Raw genomic sequence first — 22,812 nt, forward strand, 5'->3', positions numbered from 1 at the left:
CTCATTCATATCCAGGAACATCAAGAAACAGCCCAAAACATGCCGAAAATGATACATTCAAGAGAGGTAGAGTTTAAGGGTATAAAAACTTCAGCTGCCACTGAAAGAGATTGCTGACCACAGTTCTCAAACCTCAAATGTTGACTTAACCAGAGATTGCTGTGGTAGATGATCTTGTTATAGAACTGTTGTTTACTGAGATGATTCAGGTTCAACGCACAGGATTTGGCATAAGGTCACATTCTTGTTCTTGGAGAGGATTTTTCACACAACATACGCAAAGTTGAGACATGTAGGACTGTGAGATACAGTCCTGTAGTGCATCTTCAACCGAAAGAAACACATAATCAGATACACTGAATTGTATTTTGTGCTGATGATCTTGTAAGAAGTGAATGATATGAATTGGCACACTTGGATGGACAATTGTAGGGAGGGAATTTACTCCTTCCTCTGTGTCAAGAAAGCAAAGCCTGAGCTCTGTCGGATCAACGATGGAGGATCAACATCAATTATCTCTATCCCTGTCATTGACTTACACAGTTCGTCAACCGTGAAGGGGATCCTGCATTAAGAATGTCATCTTGTTCTTTGAATTGTGCTATGCACACACACATACGGAAAGAAAGGGAACAACCGTGGCTTCAATTTGCTAGGAAAAGAATTACCTAGAGTCATCATCCAACAAGAAGGTATTGCTGAAACTTTTTGAATCCTCATTCATGACAGCTCTCATACTTAGAATAGCCTGTAAAACAAGAGAAGCCAAGATTCACATGTTTTTCCTAATGATTCGATTGTAACTCGTTAAGATAAACATTTTTCTGTGTATGGTTTAGTTTACCATGCGTATATTGATGTAAAATCAGATGTTAGAGATAGTAAAGAAGAAAGTCTTGGAGAAAAACACTTTGAGTAGAACCCAACAGACCTCTGAAGAAACACTGTGAGTGCCATATTTGTCATCCCAATACATCGTGCTGATTCTATGTAGCTGCTGTATGCTGAGAGCCTGAAAATCCAACAAGAGAATAGTCGATATGCAACTAAATTTAAATGAATGAAACTGATGCTATGGGCCAGGGATACTCCTAACTGGACATAGGTCTCGAGTTAACTCCTCCATTGTCTTTTTTGGCTTCTGATGTAAAATCTGTTTCAGATTTTTGTAAGATAGTCTCGCCGAAAAAATGGTAAGTGCAGCATTGAGTAAACATGTTTGATGTGCTATTAAATAAACCAACACACACGCGCACGCGCACGCGCACGCGGGGAAAAAAGGGCATACCAGAAATCCAACAGTTTGCCTGACATGCTTCAACTCATCCCAGGCTGAGCCTGCATACTGCAAGTAAATGAATATTTTAGCTCAAGTCATCTGGAAGATTGCCTTGGTGTAAGAAGTCGCGACCTTTTCAGTTGCCTCATAGCACCATTGTTCTAGTTCAGCCAATCCAGCTTTGACATATTCCCCATTGCTAAAGGAACAGCATTCGCGCCGCAGAAGAAGGCTAGAAATAAGTAAAAAAATTCTGTGACTTTTTACAGTCATGTCAGAAGAATTAGGACAGAGGCAACAAATTCACAAGGCAATTTAGTATGTACCTATTAAATAGTTGAACATTAATAAATGAAAATATCTGCATGAAGACCTTACGGACAAGGAAGGGAGGGACCTAAAAAGAGGCAAACTTAGGGTATGGAACTTAGATTTATCACAAAAGAGACTTCTACATGTCAAACAATAAGGCCATATATACATAATTCTTTTTCAGCGTTTGCAGGCAGTTAGTTAAGCTTTTAACAATGCCCTGCCAGTGTGAAATCAAAACTTTCAGGGCCATGGCATTTGCTTGGGAACGAGTTACTTTGACTAAGCTTGAACGGGATGTTCTTGGAGCCTGCACATACAAATATATTACATCATGTTCATATTTCTAACAATTGTAGGTTCTATACGATCATGCTCATGTGAAATATAAAGTGCTTAATGTTTAACGGTACCTGGATACACAAACGAAGAATTGGCCCTATCTCTTTCTTTAAATTGTCTCTTATCATTCCATAAATTTTCTCAACAAATGCAATAAGTTGTTGCTTGAAAAGCAAAGCTGGATATTTAACTTCAACTATTTGGAAGTCACTTGATGAACCGACCACTCGGTCATTGAAAAAAGGAAGCACAGGACTCCTGGGAGAATTCCCAATCCCCTTGAAACAGTGGAGAATGGAAATGGATAAGCTATATATGGTGAAGTAAGATTAAAAAAAAAAAGTTATGGTGACATCACTTCAGAAACACAAAGGATCATAGTTTACTTGAGACACTCTCCCAAATAAAGAAGCTGAAGTTCTTCGTCTTTGTGGAGTCATTGGGGTGTAACCATCTGCTCCACTTGCTTTCATTGTTTGTCGGAAGAGCAGCAGTAATGTAGACGTGTTGGATAACCAATAGGACAATACGTCAGCATTATCCTGAGTCTTCAGTGAAATTTAGTTAATAAGTAACAAGTAAAAAATGGTAAGCAATATGTCTGATGCCTACCGATACAAATTAGTGATGCATTCCATCTCGATACACTATCTATTATGATATGGTAATAGATGTTTCTTAAAGCTATGTTGTGCTTAAATTGTGACTAAGTAGGCAAAAGGAACTCATTAGGAAAGAGCAATAGAGATGAGCAACACAAAGGTTTTATGTGTTGCATCAAACGGCCCAGTTAGAGAAGGGGTAAATAAACAACGCACCTAAATTCATCAAATTCCACGCACAAATACAAACAAGGCGATTAGTAGTATGGGTTCATTTGTATGATCTAGAGTATTCAATAAGTGGTGGAAATATATAAAATAAAATAAAACAACAATATATTCTAAATGGGTTGGAGATTTAGCTCCTACTCCACAACCTATCACACATTTGGTGTGTGGCGGAAATAAAAAAGAATTAAAACATCAAACATGCTAGCAATATATTTTATGTGGTTTAGAGGTCAGACTCCTACTCTATGGTATGGCCTATGACACATTTGATACGTCAGCCTCATAAATTCCACATCACGGCCACATCATAAGAAAGAATGAAGTAAGCATAAACAAATCGAGGTTTGCAACCTCCAAGCATAACAACTACCCCAATGGGATCCCCACAAGCTTTAATAAGCTGAACTTACACAAGATTTTCACTCAAAACACAATTAATCTCACATCTTTCTAAAGATAAAAATAAGAATCTAGGGTAAAAGAATAAATACCAAGAGCTTCACATTCTTTGGGTCTTCAATACCTCCTCAATCTAGGATCCTTAGCCTTGAGTCGTTTGAGCAACACCTTGATCCAAACCTCCAGCTCTTGAGTCCATCAAGCTCCTCCAAAGCTCCACTTGATCCACACCTACAACCCTCAAGTCCACCAAGGACCTCCTAAACTCTAAGTCCACTAAGCTCTTTCCGAGCTCCCTTTAATCTACGTCTTCAGCCCTCGAGTCCATCGAACTCCATTAGATCATGGTTCTAGCCCTTGATTCTAAAATCTTGCCAAGATTGTCATGTAAAATCTCCAAATTGAATTGGCATGGCTATCCTATACACTTGACGTAGCAATATCATAAACACACATACTTAAGCTATATTGCTATCACTTGATTTAGCTACACACTTTGTTTATTTTCCATCTTATGTGCTATATTTTGGAGTGATTATTATTCCTTGCATTCTGCAAATAGAAATTTCAATCAGTTTAAGCCATTGTTGCATTTGTAGCTTTTAAGGTCAAGCTGCAAATAGGTTTGCAATCTGCAAGCCAATTGCAAGAAAAACACCTGCAAATAGGCAATATTCTGCAAATTCTATATGCAACTATGCATTTACACGCAATCAAATAGCCCCAAGTTAAAAATGTAACATGCAGCAAATGCAACAAACAAGGTTTTACCTCAATAACCCAGCCAATTGCTTGGATAATACGGTCAAAAATATTTGTTGTTTCAACTTCAAAAGATCTCCAGTGAAGGAGACATTTGTATGTGATACAAGCAGCTACAGCTCGACCTTTAGAGAATCCTAAATCTTGACAAATACATTCAATAAGCAAGTCCTGGTATCCCTGAGGGAAGATAAACGGGAACTGTTATTTCCTGATGAAGGAAAAGGATATTAATATTATTTAAATATAAATTTGTTAAGACTATAAACTATGAATTATTAGATAGGCAATTCATTGAAAACCTTACTTGTTGTTTCTCGTTCAGTGACTTCTGTTGTAAATCCTCTGTTTCAGGGTCCTGGGGTTGACAAACTCAAATCCTTTAGTTTCTCTAGTGCGCACCAAACAAAACCAGCTATTGTCAATTCCTTTATTTCTATAATAGTAAAATTATATTTGGAAACAACGGAAATTTAGTTGCAATAGAGGCTTTTTTTTAGCTTGTTCAAAAAATTCTTTAAGAACAAAGAAACAATAAAGTTGTGGAATAATTGGACCTGGCATGCTAGACTAAGTATAAATGTTTGGGTTTCCAATGAGCCACTGCTACATCTATTTCTTTATAAATTGATGATCTTTTAAGTTTTAACAATCTCTTTGAAGGAATGGTTAGTCCAAGATACAAAACAACATAGCTTTATTTTAAAGAAACACTATCACTATGAGAATGTACACACAACAGAAAAATTACATCAATCCATCAAGGTATAGTTGCTAATATTTGACAAAAAAAGAATTCTAATTTTCATATGATCAATCCTTCTAATTCAGTTCATCTAATGCCCTTTTCTAAAGCTAGAGGAAGTGCATCTAAGATACATCAAATAGTGGGTATGAGAGGATAGTATGAGAGGACAAAAGTGGGATCCTCAAGCAAATGATTGATTTTCCCATTTCAATGTAGCTTATGTAAAGGACTTTCTTTGACACAATATACAATTTCCTGCTATGGAACTCACAAAGGAGTGAACAATGCCAATTTTTTAAAGATAAATGATGCACACTGATTAATGTATTAATTTCCTCAATATCAAACAAGATGAGACAGAACTAGTTGTGGTATGTAGATGTGGTGCATGGATGTGGTATGTAAAATAAGGGCGAGTCTATTGGGTTGAATATTTTATTTTCTATCTACTTTTCACACACAAAAAAAAAAGAATAAACTCATTTACCAGCACTGTTCTCTGGTGTTCTTGTAGCAAAAAGTTAAACAAATAGGCAGCAAGAACCTGGGAGATGCATTCCCATACCTATTCTGATAAAGATACATACCAGGACAATGGTTGCTTCTGAATGTGTAGTTAATAATCGGCTAGTTGGTGAAGTTGCAACTGCTTGTTGACGAAGAACTTGGTTCTCTAATTCCACATTCGATACTTTCTCTTCAAGTCTATTTAGATTGGTAATTAAAAGTTACTGCCCCTCATAGTGAAATAACAAGAAGACTTGAGTGATAGAAATAACTAATAACTTATAATATCAACATCATAATCATCATTAAGCTGTATTTGCCCCAATTATTTAGGGTTGGTATAAGAATGTAAAAGTTTGAGATCACCACAAGAATATAGAAGGCATGAATCTTATCTTTAAGTTTCATGTTCGTAGATTTAGATAAATACTGATGTTGGCTGTATAGGCTCAATGGAGTTCTCAATCTTCAACATCCAGGTTTAGGATCGGTGTTGATGTTTTCTAATAACTAATAACTTATATTACTCTTCATATTTTAGATTCACCTAGTGTTATAGAACCTAAGCTTTTCTATATGTCTTTTGTCACTTATCTAAGTTAACAAACACATAGATTAGACATAGCACCTCCAAATAGTTTCTTGAAGTTGATCAACTTTCATCTCAAAATCCTGAACTTTCTTAACAAGTTGATTATATTCTGCCTGTATTTCACTCTTTTCTTTATTGGCTGCATCAGTTAACTGCTTTTCCGCTACCAAGGAAACCTGTCATGATAGCAAAGAGAGGAGAAGAAATAAGGTCATAGAATATTTAAGATTGTTGGATTAAGTAACCAATTTAGCAATTTTACAACAAAACAAACACTTCTGCTATATTTATCCTGAGCTTATGACATGAAATGCTTAACCCAACCAAGAAAACGTTCAACTACTAGTCAACATGTACAGGCAATTATTAGTAGTTGGTAAGTTGCAAATTATTTCACTCTCTTAGATATAAAATGGTATAGAAAATATACCCACAACAGTATCAATAAAAAGTGATCAAAATAAAGTTGGAAATAGGCAATCCTACCTTCAAAAGCTCAATTTCAGATGTCAATGAATCAAAATTTTGTCTGTCGTCAACAAAGACATGTGTTTCGTTGATAACTGCAGGCACTTCTTCAGTAGCATTTTGTGCAGCCTTGCATTCCTTGATGGCCATCAACTTTGCTTCTTCTACTTGTAGTTGCATCGCATGCAGCATATCTTTAAGTGTAACAATTTCTGCATCCTTTTTCTCTTCAAGTTCAACCTTGCATAATGCAGTAAACATATATCATATATATATCAAAAAACACACAACAATGTAATTCATCCAAAGCATACCAAAATTATCATGTCCATGTTCAAATTATTATGTCCATAATCCATATTTGACAATATATACATTAGCATCCTCTTTTCACAAAAAAAACTCAAATACTCAATTGATGGAACTATGGAAGTAGAAGTTACCCTCACTCGTTTCTCCAATTGCAAACGCCAACTTAACTCCTCCACCTGCTTCTCAAGTTTGTTCTTTGCCTCTTTCAAAGCCCCTGTTTCTCTTGCAGCCTGTACAAATTCAAAAATGACCAACCTGCAAAAAGATTCAGAGATGGAGAAAATTGAAACAAACCATTTTCAAAGTTCTGATCACTCTCCTGGCAAGCCTTTTCCGCCAAGCACATTGAAAAGCAAGTGCTGCCTTCTGCAAATTCTTGTAATATGAGTGTCCACTGTAACAACGCCACTGAGCCTACAAACAACAAAATTATTCAAAATAATATCTCTAGATGCATGAAACAGTGCCTACACAACAATCATTTGTTAGCTGAATACAGATGTAGTTATTACAACAAACTAAAATACAATAATGCCCTCTAGTTAAATAAACAGCTTTCCGTATTGGAATATAACTTACCTGTATACAAATTGCAGCTTTAGTAATTTTGCGGAATGTAAATGCATTATAAGCAATCATTGCTCTTATGCCTGCCTGCAATGTAACCGCTGAAGATTGGAGTCTGCCATAGGATTTTCTTGCAAAGTAACAGTGTAATTGTTTCTGAATTTTTACTGCTGCTGCCACTCTTCTCATATGCTCAAACAACTTAGCAGCCAACCTTCCTGCTCCAGTAAAAGAGAACATTCACCAATAACATGAAAAGTAGTAAATATCTGCATAGACCAAGCCAAGGATCCAAACAGAAAATTTTCCAAAGACTAGAAAATATACAACCTAAGGCTAATATATCATACTATTCCAGTAGTAGCTTAATTGATGGTATGAATTGGCTTAAACCCTTATTCCTTAGCTCCTGTGAAGTGGCAACAACAGCTGCCTTCGCCAAGGGGGTGTCATCCCAACCCTCCATGCAAGCAAAGGGAATTGCGACCGCAGTCTCACTGCCTATCCAATTGACAGCAACCATGCCACCTCCCTACTTCTTTTTCCCTTTTGATCCACATCTTCACTACCTCTCCATCCAATTCAAAGGCACTGGTCCGCTGCCATCGTTCTTCGCCACTCGCTCGCCTACTTTGCCGCACCTTCAATCATAACCCATCAGGATCACTCCATCAAGCAAAGGTGGGGGGAGGGTGTAAAGTGAGACTAACATTCACATAGGGCAAAGGTAGTCCAGTCCTCTCTTGATCTTGGCTATCTTTATGTAAATGAAAAAAAGGGTTCCTTACTCTTTTAAACATAACTCCCCTTCAATGGTGGCACTTAATAATTTATGGGGAAATTGGTTGCTGAAAACATATGGCTGGCTAAACTTTTGAATGTAAAAGAGAAATTTCAAGATATTCTTGCTATGTTCTATTCTAAATAAATGTTATCTATAAATGAACAACAAAGTTAAAGGCCTTCCCTTGATATTGGAAGATATTGTGGTGTTTAGTAAGATTATGAGCTACTACCAGTCTACCACTAAACAGGCCAACTTCCTAATTTTGTTATTGAAAGCATGCTTCCATTACCAACTGAAACTGGTCTCGAGATATTACTTCTTAATTTGGCACTACTTTTCTAAAATTAAGGATCGATCCTAAGCAGTATATAATAAACCTACAATCCCAGGTATCATTAAAAGAAACAGTTTTGCAAGAAATAACAAAGGGGACTGAATTCTATATATCTGATGTTTTTTTGGTAAGGCTCATAGCAATCAACTAAGTATCATTGATCACATGAAAAATTAATTTACCAAATAGCAGCATGCTTGGAATGAGGAGTACGTGCCAATACTAGTAGGACATTTGTTCTAGATTACCAAATGGGTCATGACATAACTAACAGAGAGGGAGAATCATGAACTATACTCAAGTTAAATAAAAGTTGGAATTGCACCTCTCCAGAGTGATTGCAGAAAAATAGATCTATGTCTTAGTGCAACGAATGCTCTACGGGTGATGTATGTACGAATTTTCCTCTGAATAGTGGTGGCAGCTCCTCCTAGTATCGCTGCTCTTCGAGCATCCAGTTGAGCCATCAGACCAGCTCTTAGAAACAACTTAGTCTTGCCTAGCTGCCAAGGCAAATTAGATGCAACCTTAACAGAAGAATACTAGAAGTAGAAGGTAGTTTAATTACATTAATGGTTCTTTTTTTAGTATACTAGCAAGATAGGTATATAGATTCAAGATGAACACAAATATATAAATTAGCAAAACACATGCTTCAAAGCAACTCTAAGCTTTCATCTGCACTCTAAAGCAGTGACAGAACATCAACAAATTTGGAACAAACTGTAATGTACATTTGTTTGTTTTAGTAATTTTTCCATTTTGGAAAAAGAAGGAACAAACCAGGATTAAATAGTATTGTTATCTCATTTGTTCGTCTAGGTTGACTCTTACTAAATAATTGGGACTAGCACAACTTGATGATGATGATGAACTAGAATTTTTACTGGTTCATCTATTCTAATATAACAAACTAAGTCTGATTAATGCAAGTGCCCTGGCTTGAGCGGTAGACTAATTGCATTACTTTCTAGTGTTTACTAAGTCCATATCTTACTAAAATTTACTACATACTCAGTGTATATAAATTTTGTCTTCTCTAAACACACTAGGAGTTTCTGTATTCCTCTTCAAATAAGCTCATATATGATATCTGTTCGCATCCATTTGAGTGCCCACTTGGAGTAAAAAAAAAAACATTTAAATATATTTATAATATTTATGTCTAAATTATTGCATTTGAACTTACCCAAATAGCTATAGGGATAAATTCCACTTGATATTCAATTTCTAGAATATAATGGATCTCAAACTATTAGATTTCCTTGCATATGCAATCATGTATTCATGTACAATAAAACATGTTATTTAATTAAATTTAAGAAGACAAATCACTTTTTTGCAAGACTTCCTTTACAGTTTGCTTATCCTAGTAACATCATTGATAACTGATATTAGTAAAAAGTTAATGAGTAATTGCTTGTTTGTTATATAATCTAATTCATTCAACATATCTCATCAATACTCTTCTTCACTTTTTTATATCTGAATCTTTGGTGATCAAACATGAACCATATCTTTATCAATATAAACAACATGTTTATGGTACTTGACTTTCTTTTGTTTTCCTTGAATTTACTGAATCTCTTCTTCCTCTCTCACCTTCCTATTACTCTCAATTTTCTTCTTCCTCCCTCACTCGTCCTATGTTTTTATCTTCTTCTCGCCCTCTTCAGCACATTCATGCCTTTTCCCATGGGTGATCAATAAAAAAATCCTTGCCTCTACAATTTGGCAAGGAGGTCAACTTGGAAGAAGGATGAAAGCAAGGATGTCAAGGAGGGTGGAAAAATAGGGAGTTATTTGAGAGGAGGGTGACTGTTGTGATAGTCCATATAAAACTCAACAAAGGATTCAAGAATGGGAAGGAGGATTAGGGAGTGAGGAATGAGTGTGATAGAGACAGGATAAGAATAAAGGAAGGCAGCCAGCACAAGGAAGAAGATTGAGGAGAGGGAGAGTAAGAAAAATATTAGGAAGAGGGGGAGGGATGCGGAAGATAATACATAAATACTTCAAACCAAACACAAGCGCAAGAAAGGCTTTCATGGAAGAATGTAGGAGGATTAGTGAGAAAGAGAACCAGAGAACAAAGAGAAACAAGAGGGAAGCTTGAGGAGAAAGGAGGAGATTGAGTAAAGAGGGAGAGATAAAAATCAATTTAAAACTTATATTTTGATTTAAATCGAGATTTTGTTCAGCTTTGTCACCCTCATTTGATTTAATTTGCTGAAGTGCAAAAATTAAACACTTACAGAAGCTCCTCTATGTAATTTGCCTATAGTTTTTAGGATTCAAATATCTATTCAGAAACAAGAGATAATGTATTTCAGTGACATAGGACTTACTTGGTAATCTTTCGCTCCAATTTTATCTAGAATCTTTCTACATGCAATCTTCTCATCATATCTATTATGAGAGCCAGAAGAGTTGCATCGAACAGCTCAATATATCAGCAATATTAAACAATTAAAAACACACCAATAAAATTGTCTGGAAGCTAAAAGCAGACTTACTGTCCTTCTAAAGCATTTGGCTCAAGAAGAGCAAACCGGAGGAGAAATTCATAAAATGTTCTTCGAGTTGGATATCCAGCACAGCTTATCTTTATGGCTTCAAGAACACCCTATAGTAATGTCCAACGAGCATAACGAATATACAAAATGATGCCAAACTCAGATAAAATTCAAAGTGGTCTAGAATGGTTTTCATAAATTTGGGAGCTTACACCGCAACGTAGTTGGCTGGTGACATTAATGTTCTCAAAGATAGACGGTTTGAGGACATTGTTTGGCTTTATGCATCTAATGTAATGAGGTTGTGTGCAACTCAAGGTATCCATTAGATCTTGAAGTTGTAGCTGAAATTTATTTTTGTAAAGGAAGTTAGCACAATGCAATCATGAAATCTTACATCTATTCACAATAGATGAAAGAAACTAAGAAGTATTACTTTAAAGCGAGATGCAATCGAAGAGAATTTGGATGCCTTTGATGAGACTTCAGGAAGAGATGGAAATAAATTGGCAACAAAGGGACATTTAGAAGCATGGAGTAAATCCTGATGCTCTGCTACTACATAGTCTTTGTTTTTGTCCAAGAAATGATTGGCTTGATATATTACCTGCAGATGTAATAAAAGAAAATTCAACAAGCTACCATCAGAAAGCTGTAAAGTAGGAATTTTGACAAAGTTTGTACGAACCTCGCCTGCATAATGGTAAATGGTAAAGTCAGTGCTAGAAAGCTTAGGTTTAGCAAACCTCTTGTTATTTCTAAAAGTCTGATACAACTTCTGAGCAAATGTTCCATGTGTTGACTTCGGGAACATACTGTTTAATACATGTAAAAGAAATCAAATATTGTTAAGCAGACTGATATAATGAGAGCAATAAAGGCCATATAATGAAATGCAAAGTGATCAGCATCAAGTTGATTCTTTGTAGTAATCTCATTGTATAAGCAAATAGCATAAGCTATGAGAAACAATGCAAGAGAAGCGCTTCTTACCAAGCTTCGTCTAGGAGAGCAATGATGCCACCAGGTTTCTAGAGTAAAAGGAAAATGTCATGGCACTAACATTAGACATTGAATATCCAAGGGGAAACCCATCAAAGAAATAAGGTAAATCAACATCTTGCATGTTTTCTTTTATTATAATTCATGAGACCATGTCAAGCAAGAAAAGATTACCAAATAAGAAAACAATGAAAATGCAGGTTTCAACTGTGCCATCAATAGCCCATATGAATGAACGCAGGCAGACAATTGGTTAAGTCAGTAAATACCCATCTTTCTTCTAGGGTGGTAAATATATAAGTAGGAATGAAAGTCTGGAATGTTAAAGCAATACTATTGACTATAGAACATATTGTCATTTGATACAAAGTTCCCTTAGTCAGTGTAAATTTATTAACTTAACATAAGGAGCTTACTGTTATTGTTGAAGAGAGTCCACAATTGTATGGTTGAATAATTAATAAAAGCTCTCTTTGATTTTGCAAGATTATTGATTGAGGTAAATGCCCTAATTGTAAAATCGCTGACCATAATCTTATACCTAGTCTCTCTTCCATTTCCTATGTTTGTTGCCCATTAAAGGATCAAGGTTCTCTACACACTTTCTTATTATTTTTTTAAAAAATTATCAGTGCTCTAAAATTCAGTTGCACGTTTTATCTATTGATGCTCTTACACAAATCCTCATATGCTGAGCAACCTCTTATCCAATTTAGACTATCCCAATTTATGGACAAATGGACGAAAGCAATTTCATGATTTCTGAGATGGCACAGACCTAAACTTATAAGATTTTTTTTTTCAATACTGTGAAACAAAGCTAACAATAAAAAAATAAAGGGTTAATTGAAAAAGTACGTAACCATATCCAAGTCTATTAGTAATTACTGCAAAGTATCAAATATAACAACCATTTTGAGACCTCAGTGCACATCTCTCAATCTATATCATTCTCGTGAGGACAATGTGAAAATTGTTTGAGTGGAGTAGGAATAAATGAGAAAATATAATGAGATCATAAGAACATAAGCATAATTTCTTCCAGAACAAATATGAACACAATAAGGAAGATCAATCTTATGCATTTTATGAGATAAAATCACTCAACTGAGCCATGATTAAACCAAAATCAATCAATTTCCTTTATACATTTCCCCCTGAAACAATTTAACCATTAGTATACCTTCTCAATTAAGTCAAGCACATCTTGGTTATCAACAAACTCTATGTAGCTCCAATCAATTCCCTCCTTGGTATACTCCTCTTGCTCCATTCTGAAGACATGCTGTACCATATATTATATATCATGTATGAATAGCTTTTAACTAAAGAATCCGAGGATGATGCAAGATCTTCAGGCAAACCTGATTAAAATGTTGCTGCAATTTTTCATTGGTATAATTGATGCAGAATTGTTCAAAACTGTAAGTGAAATATAATAATAACCACCTATCAAGCCTCATCATCAGTATGCAATCAAGCTTTACATAATTTGACTGATGAATTAAATTACCTATTAGACGTGAAACTTTCAAAACCATAAATATCAAGAATGCCAATGAAATGCTTTGCACTCCTGTCCTGACCGATTGATGCATTAATTTTATCGACCAACCTGTTGAAAAGAATATATATACTGAGCTCAAAGATTGCTCATTTATGTATGCAAAGAAGGCCCTCAACTGAGAAGCTTGCCCACATATGTTTGTAGAAGTACATAATAAACAAACTGCAATAACATATATTACCAATCAAATAAATGGGAATAGATTATTTTTGCTAAACCATCTCTGCTAACAATTGCAGAACCAGGGTCAAGACTTCGTGTAATAACTTCTTCAGGGGTTACCATGACACGCTTAATTAGTGCATTCTCAAGAAGATGAGCATCACACCTTGCATAAACAATACAAATATCCATTATTCTGTTGGTTAAAAATGTTTTGACTTTTGAGTATTACATAAGCAGAAAGTTTAACCATACATAAGAAGTTCAGCTGCCATGCTTAGGTGAAAATTTGACTTATAATTCTTAATAACTGCTGAATCTATTTCTGCTCCCTTTGCAAAATCAATGTTCCCAAGATGAAGAATAGCAGCCACAACCCTGAAGATTGCCTCCTGAAGAAACATTCAGACAAAATAACTCTTCCCACAAGAAATTATGATATTAATATCACTAACAAAACGAAGAAAGAAAAAGTTATATTGTTGTTTTCTAAACAGAAATAGTCATAATAAAAAAGGAGCATAAAACAACTAACAAAATAATGGCACCTGTTCCTCCACACTTATGCCGATTATATCCATGGCCCTTCTAGTTGCTAGGTAACCTTCAGCATCATCCACGCCATCCACTTGAAAACAACTGGATTGGTTTAAATAATTGAATGTCTTAGGACTCTCCAACTTATATTTCTCAATATCCTGCTATGCAATACAAGTAGATGTGGTTTATCCAGTCTGATTATCAATCAACAAAGCAATAACAAGGTTAATGCTAGCATGGAAGGAACAGTCAAGAATCAGACTACAAGCACCTTATGAGGAGCAGCACATAGAAGGTAAAAGCAATGGTAATTTCTCTCAGGATCATTGATTTGGCATACACGAGATTTTTCAAGCAAGTAGGTTCTAATAGCAGCTCCAGAGATCCTCCCATTTTCATCAAATTGAATCTCAACAAATTTACCAAATCGACTAGATTGTGGCGTCGTGAACAGGAATTACATATGTAACAGTTAGGTTTAGCACAGCTTTCCAGGGATTAAAATAACAACAAAGAAACATTTACCTTGAGTTGTTGTTTCGAACTGTTTTGGCATTCCCAAATGCTTCAAGAACTGGATTAGACTAGTAAATACATAACAGATTAATACAAACTGAATGCTAAGATTTATTTTTATTTAAGGAGACATGTTAAGCTAATTATTCAAGTGTTAAATAATTCAATGTGAGAACTGGCTCAAGCTTGTCTTACTTCCAGAACTTGTTGTTCAACCGTCCGTCCTTCAATTCCAGATCGTCTACCTAAGTATGCCAGATATTGCATAAGCATCTTTGTTGTTTCAGTTTTACCCGCACCACTTTCTCCACTGACCAATATGGAGTTGTTTCTTCCTTCATTAATCATTGCCCTGTTTCCTTATGATACACCTCATGCTAAGGGAGAAAATCTAGCAACTTGTACCATAATTTACAAGTATTAAGTTCACCTGAATGCAACATCAGCAATTGCAAAAACATGTGGGCTTAGCTCCCCAAGTGCTGCTCCTTTATATTGTTCCATCATATGCATATCTTCAAGATGTGGCAACCTTTGGAAGGGGTTTACTGCAATCAGGATATTACCAGTGTATGTCTGGGAATTTCAGAAGATTTACAAAGAATTCCTGTGATAATTTTTTAAGTCAATAGCATTGACAACTGTAATACATATGAGACATTTCTTACATATATTTCATTAAGCTCATAGCGTGTGGCAAGGTTTTGCAAGACACCAGGTTCATGCAAATATGATAACTTTATCATGTCATCTACTCCGGCAGGTGGAGCTTCCATATCTTTTGAAAACACCTTCAACAGATTTGCCACAACCTTTTTGCCAAAATAAAGCAAAGAATTACATTATTTAAGAAAGATATCAATGATTGAGGCCTATAGATTATATGGTTAATGAAATAGTATCTAGGCATGTAGTCAGAGAACAAATAGTTGAACTGGTCCATTATCATCTATATTTAGTAAAGTCATTGTTACAACCAAGATTTAAAATATCGAACCGTGCCAAGGTTTCAGTTTTGGACCGGAACGATACAGTTTTGGTATTGTATCATACCGTGCTGGTATAGTTTCGGTATTTTAAAATATAAAATATATTAACTAAAATAAAAAATTTAATCTAAATATTTAAAAATAAAAAATAAAATATTTTTAAAAAAATAATAGGATAATTTTACGAGGCTTTAATTAAACCTATTTAAATTATTCTCAACTATAGCTAGGACTTCTACATTGTGGTCAATCCACAAGGAAGCCTTTGATTGGTAGATTATTTGGATCCATGGAATATGGTCAAGGTAGCTTGACTGAAAAATTGCAAACCACTACGATAGATGATAATGTAGTCATAGGAAGAGTCCTGTTCTGACATCAACAGTTTTTGTTATCACCGACCTAGATGAAAGAACTAACTCATTAACTTTGCTAGACCCAACCATTGATCTGTTGCATTTGTGTCAGTTAACATTACAAATTTAAAGTATGTCCCTTCTTGCTGATTCATATGTTTCTATATGCTTCTTCTACCTACTTGCTCCATATCTTCACATCAAATAACATTGAATCTTCCTCTTCATGTTTCTCTTTAGAGGTAAATGACAATTTACTACCTCCCATCCACCACGTCATTTTATTACCTGTAATTTCTTGTGTCTTAGTTAATATTTCTGTATGACATTACTATCCAGAATAATGGTAGCTCGAGAATGAAGGTATCACTGGCCCAGGCTGAAAGCAGGCTATTGTGAAAGAGATGACATCTTTACCTTCTACTATAGTCTAGAATATTGGACGCAGCAGTACCTTGACCAGCTGGGAAGTTAAATAGTTGGATTTCAGTAAGTATGCACTGCTAAATATTATTGTTGAGGGAATATAAATTGACTTAAATACTTGTAGAATAAAGATACACTCAAGTAATTATGTTGGTTATATTGATACTCTCTCACCGTTAACTAAATTGGCAATGATGTAACTGTGTCTTTATATTGCCACACCTTATATTAAAGTCTTTGTCAATTTAATATTAGGGGTAAAGAAAAACATAGCTATTTTATACTAAGTCCTATTTTACAAGACTTCAAAAGATCTTCATTTCAACTGCTCATGATGTGTTCATCAGTATCTCCTTGTTTAATCATAGATCCAAGATATCTAAACTCTTCCTTGCACCTTCAAGGTTCATGAATATCATTTGTAAATAACCTTTGAAGAATTGAAGAGAAAATGAACTATAATAGGATCTCCCAATCATATAGTGGAGATATTAGCAGGTCAATAATTGGAGCTAACAATAGTAGAAATGTAAAGTGATTGTAATAGCTATGAAACACCAAGATGGAATATGCGTAACTGCCTGATTATCACAATGAGATGCATTACATTCATTTGAGAAAAAAAATCGGTTAACTAAACCAATTTATAAGTAATAGTGTTGTATTTCTACTATGTTAAATTCAACCATAAATTCAAAAAAGCAAATAAGGGGGAACCAACTTGGTTGTATAGATTGTAGAAGCTTAGAAGTCCAAGCAGTAATGGAAAGCTAAGTTTCTAGCATATACAGAATCTGCTAGTTGCTGTATGCCAAGTCCTAAAATAATATGGATGAGATTGTAATAATATGTCAATTAGTTGTGAAGATACCATTTTCCCGTTAGTGGTGTGCACGTGGACCTGATTGCCACTGATTTGCAAAACCTCTCCATCAATCCATGCCACAAAAGGATCTTCAACCCACACATGTGAACCAACAATAATGGTACCTGGACTTTCCTGTGAACCAATATCAAGATTAGGAGTTGAAAAGAAAAGGAATTCATATATCTGCATGTTGCCTCAACAGAGCATGATGCTGGTATAACTTAATTGAGGATTAGTTTGCATGAAATGGAAATGTGGAGCACAACAACTCAACATACAAAGTCCTTTCGTGATATGAATGTCGCTGTAATACACCTTCCTGTTTAGGAAGATGAAGGACAAAAAAGCCTCTGCAATTCATGAGCACATACATGTACCAATGCAGGTCGTAAAATCTATATGGGAAAATTTCCTAACGCATGCAGATGCAAGCTCCAATGCAATATTCACAAGGAATTACTCTAAGATATAAATATGGAATCCTAATTTTATCCTACTAATGAAATCTTGGAGATCATTATACAAACAATGACTCCTACAACACATGCATGGTTGTGAACAGCAACACATGCATGGTTGTGAACTCACAATGACTCCTAAATCACACCTCCAACTGTAGTTGTCCAAGAGCAGGTTGTGAACTCAAAGACACTCAATAATTCAACCTCAACTTATGCAAGTGTCTGCTAGTCTATTGCCAAATGAAACTGCATGTCGGATGTTGATGGAAAGCCATGCCCCTTTATAGCCTAGACTAAGTATCCTTATCAAATTGATTTTCAATGAAAACTATAATGCTTTCTTCCATTAAGAAAACGCTATCTTGGAAAAACTAAAGAGAAATTAGTTGCACGTTTAGTGTTGTGAAAACAAAATGAAATATCCTCGCATGCTGTTCATTCAGGACAATAACCCTCAAGTGCAGAAATTGCTACCAGCACTAGTTATACAAACTCTAGTAGAAATTTCCTTTCTAACTACTGTTAGTTTATAATCAGTCTTGACAGACAAAATGTGGATTACGGGTTTGATGACGATTGCTTTGCATGGTCCGTCAAGAACTTGCTAATTTCAACCTGGATATAAGCCAATGGAAACAATAAGCGACCGGGGATAGAAAAAAGAACTGCATGCATTCTTGAAGTAATTTCATCCATTGATCACCAACAAGTAAAAGGGGATACACATGAGCGAAAAGATTTTGGAATGTTCAATGAGCAAAAAGAACGCTCAGTGCATTGTTTTCAGCAAATGCTTCCAACGCGCAGTCACTATCCAGCGGTGGAGTAAAAGCATACCTTCAAATATGTCATAAAAGTCCACCTTTTGTAGTTTATCATTTTCCAACGACTCATTCACTTACATCCATAGGTCGAAAATCCCCCAACGTGGAATATTACCATCACCATTGGTAAAAAAAAACATTGTTCTTTACCGCTTACGAACGATGAGGCGCAGAAAAACGGAGAAACAAACAGATGAGAAGAAAACAAGAAAATAAATTTCCCTAAGCACCTCGCAACAAGTGAAACAGAGCTATCCACAATAGAGAAAAGGACATGCAGAAATGTAAGGCGCGTAGGAAAAGGTCGACAATGAGGTACCATGGATCATCCGCCCAGGATCGCCGGCGCCCGCCGCCCAGTCGGAAGAGGGTAAATCGACGCGAGATGCGAATGCGTCAGATCGAGGAGGAGACGTCGATGACGAAGGATAGGATCAGGAAGAGCAGAAGCCGCAGATGCGGAGGCGACGGCCTTCGATCGTGGCGTCCAAGAAAGCAAAACCAGAGAACAAGATCAAATGCTCGAGCAATTTATAAACGCAACTTTCACCGAGGTCCTAAATAATATAGAAAATTTATTTTACCTCCTTGGCCATTTTCTCAAATTGTCCTTCTAGTTTCACTATATCATTTTACCCCTTTTATTGGGACCTCAATTTCGCCCACTGTTTGTCAAAGTAACATTTCATCGTATTTTTTTATTTTAAAAATATTTTATTCTAAAATTATTATAATAGCAATGGAGTAACTAAAATAAATTAATTCAATTTAATTTAAAATGTTGTATATAAAGTACTTTTGTATTTTTAAAAAAATTATCAACTTATTAAAATACTTAAATTTAATTAAAAAATTAATATATATGATCAAAATTGTTTTAAAGTTATTGTATATAACGCTATAATATTATAATAGAGTAGCTATTAAATAATCGATAAATTATTATATTAAAGTGATTTTGATCTTGTTAAATAATTTTAATCAGATTAGTATATAAAATAGTTTTATAAAAATGCTCTACATATATTTTTTATATTAAGTTAAATTAAAAAAATACTAATTTATTTTTAATAATTCAGGTGTTCAATTTCTTCCTCTATATTCTATCAAATAAATTGGAATCATAACTTATAATCATCTTGAAAATATTCATCCTTATTAATAAGATTCAAATTATTTAATTTTTTAATTTATTTTACTAAATATTTTATTACTTTTATAGCAAAAGTGAAATCTGTAGTTCTAACAGTCCAACACAGTTAGCCTCACGACCATATGTGAGGAGATAAATCGAAAAGTTATAGTTAACCACTATAAAGGATGACATTTTCTCGACTTGATTAAGATTTGACTTTTGTCCACTGTAACAATATATACCTTACAATAGCCAACTCAACCCTATCTCAATGACCATATATCATATCTGTGGAAGTGTAATAGCTCCTGGTACCTACTACTATACTACAATAGTTAACATTAATTAGAAAAAAATATTTTTTGGGATGAAAAATATAGTATTAAGTTTTGGATGAAACCTCGAATCTATCACTTTAATCGAATCTCGATAAAGTCAAGATAATGTTCTTTTTTGTAGTGATCAATTATATTATAACTTTCTGATTTAACTCTTCATAGATGATGTAAAATCCTAAGAAGTGTAACATAGAAAAAAATATTTTTTGGGATGAGAAATATAATTGAGTATTGTTTCGTTGAAGAAAATTAACCTGTCCCTTTTATTTTTTTTATTTTTGGTTTACAATTAATTGCATTTGTTTATGCATAAATGAACAACATCGCAAATCCAAATTATATTAATTCCAAATGTTCTTCTTCAAATTCATTTACACACAGGGAAAGAATAATGCCCATTTTTCAACTATATTTTTCATCGTCTCTGCTGGTTCAAACTCCACGAGTTCAAGATCGTCAAGTAATTCCTTGCTGCTGCTGCTGCTGTCTCCGAGGGAGGCGGCGGCGCCAATTCCTCTTGTTGCTGCTGCTGCTGCACATGAACGCCGCCGTAACTTGGCCTTCCCCCGACGCACATCTTTACGGCGGCCTCCAAAGCAGATCGGAAGCCCGGGTGCGACGTGATCGCCCCCGCGATCATGTCGGTCGTCACCATCTGCTGCCTCGGCATGACCCCAGCTGTCTCGGCCCCAGTCGTCTCCGTCTTCACCTTGCCCGACGACGAGAGGTTGAACGTGGAGAAGTTGAAGCTCGTCGAGGGGGTTGAGGAATGCGGGAAGTAGCTGAATTGGGGCGTCGCCGCCGGTGGCGGCGCAGTGAGGTCCAGTGTGATCGTAGGGTGGGAAGAAGGGCAGAACTGGCTTCGCGAAAACCCAGAGGTCGAGGAGCCGGCCATGAGCATGCTTGCGGCGGCCGACGTGGTGGAGGCGATCCCGGAGGCGGCGAGGGGAAGTGGGTGGTTGTGAGCTCCTTCGTAGGTACTGATCAGAATGGACAAGTCTTCAACACATCTTTGCACCTGTGAATTTGGAAGAAAAACTTCAAATATAATCAAATCATCAACAATATAATTGAAATCCTAGATTGTTCGGTTAGATCCGATGAAATTAACATATATCTTTAATATTGTCCACTATTGGTTCTGAGTCCCAATGAATACTACAAAAATAATATCGATTAGTGATTGAAATTTCGATCGATAAATCCGATTAACCGATTACCAAATTTAAAAATCGATCGCTAAAATAGCGATCGAATTGTAATCGATCACTAAATTCATCGTTATTTATGATTATTTTTGTAGTGAGACCCGCCTTAACGGTCCCAATGTACCCTTTACTAGGAGTCCCCAATCATTCCTTTGTGAGAATCCCACACCACATAGATTTGCTCCGATAGAATTCATATATATCTTTAAAATGGTATGATATTGTCCATTTTGAGACTACGCTGTCATGGTTTTATTTTTGAATTTTACTCAAAATATCTCATACCAATAAGATATCTTCCATCTTATAACCCTATAATATTTTCCATGTATTTCCAGTATAGAATTTTGATTGTATTTCAACACGTTCTTCAACCTCAAATCAATCAGTACTATGCATAATAATATTGATACGATACCAAAATAATATGTTTCAAGAATGAAGATATTCACCTGCTTTCTTACTGGGCATCCGGGTGCAATGGTGCAACGATAATATGCTCTTGGGCATGGATTTCCTTTGGCTATCTTCTGTCCATATTTCCTCCAATGACATCCATCATTCATCTAATTCATCATGCATGATCATATTTGTATAAATTAGAGACAGATTTACTATTGAATTAAGATAGAATTTCTTTCATTTTAAGCTTTCTTTACTTACGGTTGGGGTAGCACATCTTGCTCTCACTGAAACCCTAGCTCTCTTGAGGTTGGCTTGTGGTTGTGGCACTTCCTCTGCATTCTTTGGCTCCTTGCTGTTGCCGCCGCCGCTATCTGTAGCACCGGCGGCTTCGCCGGTGAATTGCTCGAAACCGAGGGAGAGATCACCACCTTCTATGAGCTCACGATCAGTATGCTTTGCCTTGGCTTCTATCTTGGGCTTGCTTTCAGTGCTTAGGGTTCCAAGGGTAAGAGAAACAAGATCAGATTCTTCACCATCTTCTTCTTGACTGTTCATTTGGGTGAACAGTAGGAGCTCTTTCAGTCTCTTATTTTGATCATCTCCTCCTTCATGCTTCACTTTGGAGGATTCAGCAGGATCCTCCTCCTCCTGTATATTAATTATATATAGGTAATGAGTTGAAACATATTTCTGCAATTAAATTTATAAGGACAGAAGATCTAGATCTTGTTTGTGCATAAATTAAACTTCCATGCTCAAATGAAATAAAGAAAAGGAAATCAGATCCTGAATCTTGAATTTATCTCAAAACTAAGAAGAAAATTAATCCAAGAAGAAGAAGAAAAAAGAAAAGGGAAGAACATAAATACATGTTTGATTTCACCAAATAGGGTTTCGATCATCATCTTCTTCTTGATCTCCCTGTTCTTAAGAGCTGTATCTGAAACTGGCAAGAACTCCATGTCTCTCTGCAAATTCCTCAATCAAGAAGAACCACCAAACACACATGTATCTATTTGTAGGACAATTAGGTAAAGCCCACTGTTTTTGACTCACAAATATAAAAACAGTAGAGAAATTAAATTAAATTAAATGTCCTTATCGTTTACAGCTAAGTGTCAACACCCCAAACTGACTGCAAGAGGCAAATTAAGGATCGGATCAAACTTCAACGTGCAAGCCATCAAGAGGCCTCTACGTACGTCATGCATGCATGGCATGCTCCTCCCTCCGCTTTAAAGTTCGTGCATGCCTTGC

At 35.7% G+C, this 22,812-nt stretch overlaps 2 protein-coding genes across 3 annotated transcripts; both read right to left on the bottom strand.

Annotated features, from left to right (window-relative positions):
• Nucleotides 1–441: 441 nt before the first annotated feature.
• LOC141831385 (myosin-17-like) lies at nt 442–17,298 on the bottom strand. 2 transcript variants are annotated; one of them, XM_074718742.1, is made up of 37 exons: nt 17,188–17,298; nt 15,214–15,357; nt 14,976–15,121; nt 14,741–14,897; nt 14,555–14,613; nt 14,301–14,460; nt 14,038–14,187; nt 13,745–13,881; nt 13,509–13,655; nt 13,274–13,375; nt 13,125–13,182; nt 12,944–13,045; nt 11,752–11,789; nt 11,447–11,573; nt 11,195–11,365; nt 10,971–11,102; nt 10,759–10,868; nt 10,591–10,651; nt 8,568–8,745; nt 7,134–7,339; nt 6,849–6,968; nt 6,686–6,784; nt 6,261–6,482; nt 5,811–5,950; nt 5,220–5,380; nt 4,235–4,299; nt 3,937–4,107; nt 2,320–2,481; nt 2,005–2,211; nt 1,761–1,901; nt 1,606–1,676; nt 1,412–1,511; nt 1,289–1,345; nt 1,097–1,153; nt 932–1,012; nt 669–748; nt 442–565 (listed from the first exon to the last, which is right to left on the bottom strand). In XM_074718742.1, exons 1-37 carry the CDS (start codon nt 17,188–17,190, stop codon nt 442–444), a joined length of 4,446 nt encoding a protein of 1,481 aa, XP_074574843.1. In that variant the 5' UTR covers nt 17,191–17,298. The 2 variants fall into 2 exon arrangements, with proteins under 2 accessions (XP_074574843.1, XP_074574842.1); XM_074718741.1 differs by having other exon boundaries at nt 4,235–4,285; nt 5,203–5,380.
• A 3,017-nt stretch (nt 17,299–20,315) lies between these two features.
• Nucleotides 20,316–22,517, bottom strand: LOC141831334 (putative WRKY transcription factor 72). Its single transcript, XM_074718694.1, has 4 exons — nt 22,425–22,517; nt 21,814–22,203; nt 21,603–21,716; nt 20,316–20,960 (listed from the first exon to the last, which is right to left on the bottom strand). The coding sequence occupies exons 1-4, from the start codon at nt 22,515–22,517 to the stop codon at nt 20,358–20,360; spliced, it is 1,200 nt and encodes a 399-aa protein (XP_074574795.1). The 3' UTR covers nt 20,316–20,357.
• Nucleotides 22,518–22,812: the final 295 nt, after the last annotated feature.

The sequence above is a fragment of the Curcuma longa genome, chromosome 7, assembly GCF_044706935.1.
Source record: "Curcuma longa cultivar G26 ecotype Majalengka, Jawa Barat chromosome 7, ITB_CL_G26_1.1, whole genome shotgun sequence".
Lineage (NCBI taxonomy): Eukaryota > Viridiplantae > Streptophyta > Magnoliopsida > Zingiberales > Zingiberaceae > Curcuma > Curcuma longa.

Excerpts from the sequence above, each read along its gene's own strand:
- LOC141831334 (XM_074718694.1), bottom strand. The coding sequence starts at position 22,517 with ATGGAGTTCTTGCCAGTTTCAGATACAGCTCTTAAGAACAGGGAGATC. Across the intron at positions 22,204-22,424 it reads TATTTGGTGAAATCAAACAT|GAGGAGGAGGATCCTGCTGA; the intron begins GTATTTATGTTC and ends ATTAATATACAG. Across the intron at positions 21,717-21,813 it reads CAAGATGTGCTACCCCAACC|ATGAATGATGGATGTCATTG; the intron begins GTAAGTAAAGAA and ends ATGATGAATTAG.
- LOC141831385 (XM_074718741.1), bottom strand. Across the intron at positions 13,183-13,273 it reads GAAAGTTTCACGTCTAATAG|TTTTGAACAATTCTGCATCA; the intron begins GTAATTTAATTC and ends TTTCACTTACAG. Across the intron at positions 1,677-1,760 it reads AAACGCTGAAAAAGAATTAT|GTCCCTCCCTTCCTTGTCCG; the intron begins GTATATATGGCC and ends GCCTCTTTTTAG.